We start from the raw sequence: 5423 nt of genomic DNA, 5'->3' as shown, positions 1-5423 counted from the left end.
TAGTGTGTACATTTTTGTGAGGACATATATTTTCAATTCTCTTGGGCATTGTACCTAAGAATAAAATTCCTGGGTTATGTAGTAACTCTAGGATTAACAATTTGATCTTAACAATCATATAAGGAACTGCCAAATGGTTTTCCTAAGTGCACAGACCATTTGTTAGTGAGTTATAAGGTTTTTTTTATTTATTTATTTTATTTTTTTGTATTTTATTGTTTTTTTCACAGAGAGGAAGAAGAAGAAAAAGGTAAAGATAAAAATTATGAACAACAAATACTTATCTATCAACAAGTGAATCTAAAAATCAAATGAATAAAAAATCTGATGAGCAGAATAAACTGGTGAATATAATAGAATCAGGGTCATAGAAAGGGAGTGGACTGACTATTCTCTGGGGGAAAGAGGTGTAGGGGGTGCGGGAAGAGACTGGACAAAAATCGGACACCTATGAATGAGGACAGTGGTGGGGCGGTAAGGGCAGAGGGTGGGGAGGGAACCAGGTGGAGGGGAGCTATGGGGGGAAAAAGAGGAACAACTAATAATCTGAACAATTAAGATGTAATTAAAAACAATAAAAAATAAAGTATAATAAAGTATTACATGTTACTAAACACATAGTTCTTTTATTTTAGAGTTTAGCTAAAAGTAGGAATTGGAGTAGTGAAATTCTTAGTAACCAGTTGGTTCTGACATTTTTTGGAATTCAAGACTGAAAGTTATAAAGTAGGAAGTAGCACAGTATAGTGATAGTGGTCATCAGGTTTCATAGTATAAACCAGAACTTTAACCTGAATCTGCTACTCTCTAGCCATTTGTCCTGAACAAGATACTTAATCTCTCTGGATCTCAGTACCTTCTCTATAAAATGGAGATAATAACATTACCTTCTTTATTAAGATCATTGTGAGGATTATATGAGAACTAGAGGCCTGATGCACAAAATTCATGCATGAGTAGGCCTTCCCTCGGCTGCTGGCACCGGCTTTCTCTGGCATCTGGGACCCGGCTTTCCCCCTGGCTGCCGGCAGGCACCGAGGATCCAGGCTCTTCTCGCAGCCCTGGCTTCATCCAAAAGGACGTTCAGTCTGATTTGCATATTATGCTTTATTGTTATAGACTAGTTGCCTGGTGCACGAAATTCATGCATGGAGGGGTTCCCTCAGCCCAGCCTGCACCCTCTCCAATTGTGGACCCTTGGGGGATGTCCAACTGCCGGTTTAGGTCCGATCCCACAGGCAATCTGGGACTGCTGGCTCCTAACCACTCGCCTGCCTGCCTGATCACCCATAACTGCCTTTGCCTGCCTGGCTGCCTGCCTGCCTGCCTGCCTGATCGCGGTAACTGCCCTCCACTGCCGGCCTTATCTCACTCCCAACTGCTCTCCCCTGCCGGCTTGATATCGCCCCCAACTGCCCTCCTCTGCTGGCCAATTTGATTCTGATTGCTTGGTTTCTATGCCAGTCAGTGTCAAAGGCTCTGCCTCCTAGGCAGCCATTGGCTCCTCACAGTTGACCCAGATTTGGTTCTGATTGGTCAGTTTCTATGCCAGTCGGTGTCTCTGTACCTATCAACAGAGCCTGCTCAGCAGCCCAGGTGGTGGCCTGGAGAGAAATGGAGGCTCAGCTGCTGGCCCAGCTGGGAGAGAAAGAGAGAGGCAAATGCTGATCAACAGCTGTCACACAGGCTATGGATCAGACCCTGCTTCTCTCTTCAGGCCTCTCTTCGGGCCTGATTCACAGCGGCTGGAGTCAGTGCTGGGTCGCCACAGCAACCCAGCGCTGACTGCAGGACTGACTTCCGGTTGGTCGAGCCTCCGGTTGTGACGGACCCAGGGTTTTTATATATTAGGATAGTACTTAATTAAAACTTAACATGGTGCCTGGCATAGAGTAAGAAAATTAAGTAAAATAAGTGTTTCTAGTACTGTTCTTTATAAACCTGTGTTATCAGCATTTAGCATAAATTGAATTTTAAAAATACCAGTGTTTATAGAACACATCAAGTCATCTTGCTACAGAAGTGTAAGGCCTCTTACTGATCTTAGAGCTGTGTTGTAATTTGCTTATGACAGCAAAGTAGTAGGCAGTCTGACAAATTATCTGGTTATATCACTACATGAACTGATCGTTTGAACATTATCCTTTAAACAAGCATGTAGTTACATGTGCCTGAGAAATCAGTCATTGTATAAAGTTTAAGTTAGTATAAGTATGATAAACTTTGCTTTTCTTCTTGACTACTTTTTTTTCCAGGTTCTTTTTATTTTTTATTTATTTATTTATTTTTTTGAATATATTTTATTGATTTTGTACAGAGAGGAAGGGAGAGAGATAGAGAGTTAGAAACATCGATGAGAGAGAAACATCAATCAGCTGCCTCCCGCACATCTCCCACTGGGGATGTGCCCGCAACCCAGGTACATGCCCCTGACCGGAATCGAACCCGGGACCTCCCAGTCCGCAGGCCGACGCTCCATCCATTGAGCCAAACCAGTCTTGGCTACAGGTTCTTTTTAAAAAATGTATGTATATAGGTGATTTCTAGCATGAGTTACCACTGTGTCAGTTTGTTGCATAAAACTAAGTCTAGACATCAGGCTTTTAAAAAATATTTATTTTTTTTAATTGAATCTTTATTGTTCAGATTATTACAGTTGTTCCTCTTTTCCTCCCATAGCTCCCCTCCACCTGGTTCCCACCCCACCCTCTGCCCTTACTTCCCCACCACTGTCCTCATTCATAGGTGTCCGATTTTTGTCCAGTCTCTTCCCACACCCCCCACCAACATCAGAATTATAGGGGTACCAGAAGAAGAGAGAGGGCAAGATATTGAAAACCTATTTGAAGAAATAATGACAGAAAACTTCCCCTACCTGGTGAAAGAAATAGACTTACAAGTCCAGGAAGCACAGAGAGCCCCAAACAAAAGGAATCCAAAGAGAACCACACCAAGACACATCATAATTAAAATGCCAAGAGCAAAAGACAAAGAGAGAATCGTAAAAGACATCAGGCATTTTTATGCAATTGAGACAACCCTGATCAGATACAGAATTTATGCATTTGGGGAATAGAAATGATAAAACATGGATAGGGCTTAGTGCAGTGGTAGGCAAACTGCAGCTCGCGAGCCACATGCGGTTCTTTGGCCCCTCGAGTGTGGCTCTTCCACAAAATACCACGTGCAGGCGCGCACATGCAGTGCGATTGAAACTTCGTGGCCCATGCACAGAAGTTGGTATTTTGTGGGAGAGCCGCATTCAAGGGGCCAAAGAACCACATGTGGCTCGCGAGCCGCAGTTTGCTGACCAATGGCTTAGTGTGCCGGGCCAGCACAGCCAACGGTTCGGTGAGCTGCTGGGGGCGAAGGATTAAAGAAAAGTCAGACAAAGAGAATAAACTGGGGCTCGGTGGATCTCCCATGCCTGGCTGAGAGAGATCCAGATGTCAAGCGGATGTTTTACTTTATAGTCAGAGGTAAACAAGGTAGTGGTCACCATAGTTACAATGTTCTTGTGAGTTTCACTTATTTTGGCAGCAGTTGCTGCACCTCCCACAGCCCATTAGCTACCCAGGACGGATCTAGGGAGGCCATAAGGTCAAGCTTAATTGTGCTAAGAGGGCTGTGCCCTCTAAGCTGGGACTTGTTTGTGGCTTTGCCAACAGGTCAGTCGAGGCTTAACCCTATAGCTGCTCCCTACAGCTTAGTTTTTCCTTTCTCAGCATTATTTATAAAATATTAAAACTTGAAATGTTAAAAATTATTTCTTTTGATATTTCTATGCTTCAGTCTTGGAAACTTGATTCTGTATTTCATTATATAATTTCCTTGTAGGTCCCCCTCATCAATTGAAAGTGAAACCTGATTCTGAATTTTTAGTTATAGAAAATGGAACAGCTTTCCCATTTCAGGTAGAAGTTTTGGATGAATCAGACAATATAACAACACAACCAAAATTGGTTGTTCATTGTAAGGTAAGCTATTGTACGATAAAGAATATGTAGATTTTATTTTGAATCCCATTGTAGTAAAGGGAAATAACTATATTTTTATCTGCTTTTAGTAAGTCTTGTATAGTATCTAGGTCTTGAATGATTATTCCATGGAGAAATTTGTGGGATATTGTATTGCCAATAGTTTTCAGGATCCCTAAGCCAATAAAAATGTCAGCAACACTGAGTTTCATAAAGAAATTTATGAACTAAAGATTCCCTTCCTCTCCTTCCTTGGTCCAGTCACCTCATTTCAGGTGAAGTATTTAATTTATGAATAGAAATCCTTCAGGATTGGGGATGGATGGATGGATGGATGGATAAATGAAGATGACTAAAAGGAAAGGAAAACCCTAGTATGTAAAGTCAAAAAAAGGAATAATATTCGTTGAGAGTCAGATTTTCTTCCAAAACATAAATTTTACCCAGATATATAAAAAAATTAACTTTTCAGTCATAAATTCCCTAGAATATTAGTGAATTTTACTTAGAATTTTCTAATTTATACCCAGAAATAATAGCTCTAATGAAGTACTTGAAAATTTAAACAATTATTTAGTAAATTATTGAGGTCTTCAATGATTTTTTGTGCTTCTACTAGTTTTTAGGTGCTCCTAATCTTCCAGTCTACACTGTGGATTGCAGTAGTTCTGGAACCAGTATTTTATCAGGACCTGCAATTCAAGTTCAGAATATTAAGAAAGACCAGACGCTTAAAGCTAAAATTGAAATACCTGTAAGTTGTTATTGTTATTCATTGGTATTATATTGAGTCTTCATACAAATAGTCCTTAAGAGATTTATAGTAAATTCTGTAAAGTTGTTTGACTTTTTTAAATGAGGTATTTGCAGTTCTTTTAGCCAAAGGGAAATAAGGAAGCATGAAGTGCTATAGTGAATAATTTTATGTTTTATATAGAATATTAGTAATTTTCTTGACCAAACCTTTTATAATTTCTGTAGCATTATTGATTTACATATTCCTAAAATTAATTTTTTCTTATATAAAAACGAGGCCCGGTGCACAAAAATCTGTGCACTCGGGGGGGAAGGGGGGGGTCTCTCAGCCTGGCCTGTGCCCTCTCGCAGTCTGGGACCCTTTGGGAGATAACGACCTGCTGGCTTAGGCCCACTCCCAGAGGGCAGGCCCAATCCCTAGGTGCAGCCCCTGGTCGGGCTCAGAGCAGGGCTGATTGGGGAGTTGGGGCGACGCCCCCTGTCATGCACAGAGCAGGACGGATTGGGAGGGTGCGATGCCACCATCAGTCACGCTCAGGGCAGGGCCGATTGGGGGGGTGGGGCACTGCCCCCTGTCACACTCAAGGCAAGGTCGATGGGGAGGTTGCAGCACCACCCCCTGTCACGCACAGAGCAGGGCCCATAAAGTGGTTGAGGAGCTCCCCCCTGTCACTCAGGGAGTCGGGGAGA

General features: G+C 42.0%; 1 protein-coding gene across 1 annotated transcript in view; it reads left to right on the top strand.

Annotated features, from left to right (window-relative positions):
- Positions 1-5423, top strand: part of SMCHD1 (structural maintenance of chromosomes flexible hinge domain containing 1) — a 132474-nt gene that overhangs the window by 61120 nt on the left and 65931 nt on the right. Inside the window, exons 20-21 of the mRNA XM_015562675.1 lie at positions 3838-3977; positions 4597-4731. Coding sequence (XP_015418161.1) covers positions 3838-3977; positions 4597-4731 — 275 coding nt within the window. The remainder of the gene's footprint in view (positions 1-3837; positions 3978-4596; positions 4732-5423) is intronic.

This window comes from Myotis davidii, unplaced genomic scaffold (assembly GCF_000327345.1).
Source record: "Myotis davidii unplaced genomic scaffold, ASM32734v1 scaffold96, whole genome shotgun sequence".
NCBI lineage: Eukaryota > Metazoa > Chordata > Mammalia > Chiroptera > Vespertilionidae > Myotis > Myotis davidii.
Note: the sequence above shows the minus strand (reverse complement) of the source record. Positions and strands in the feature narration are given on the sequence as shown.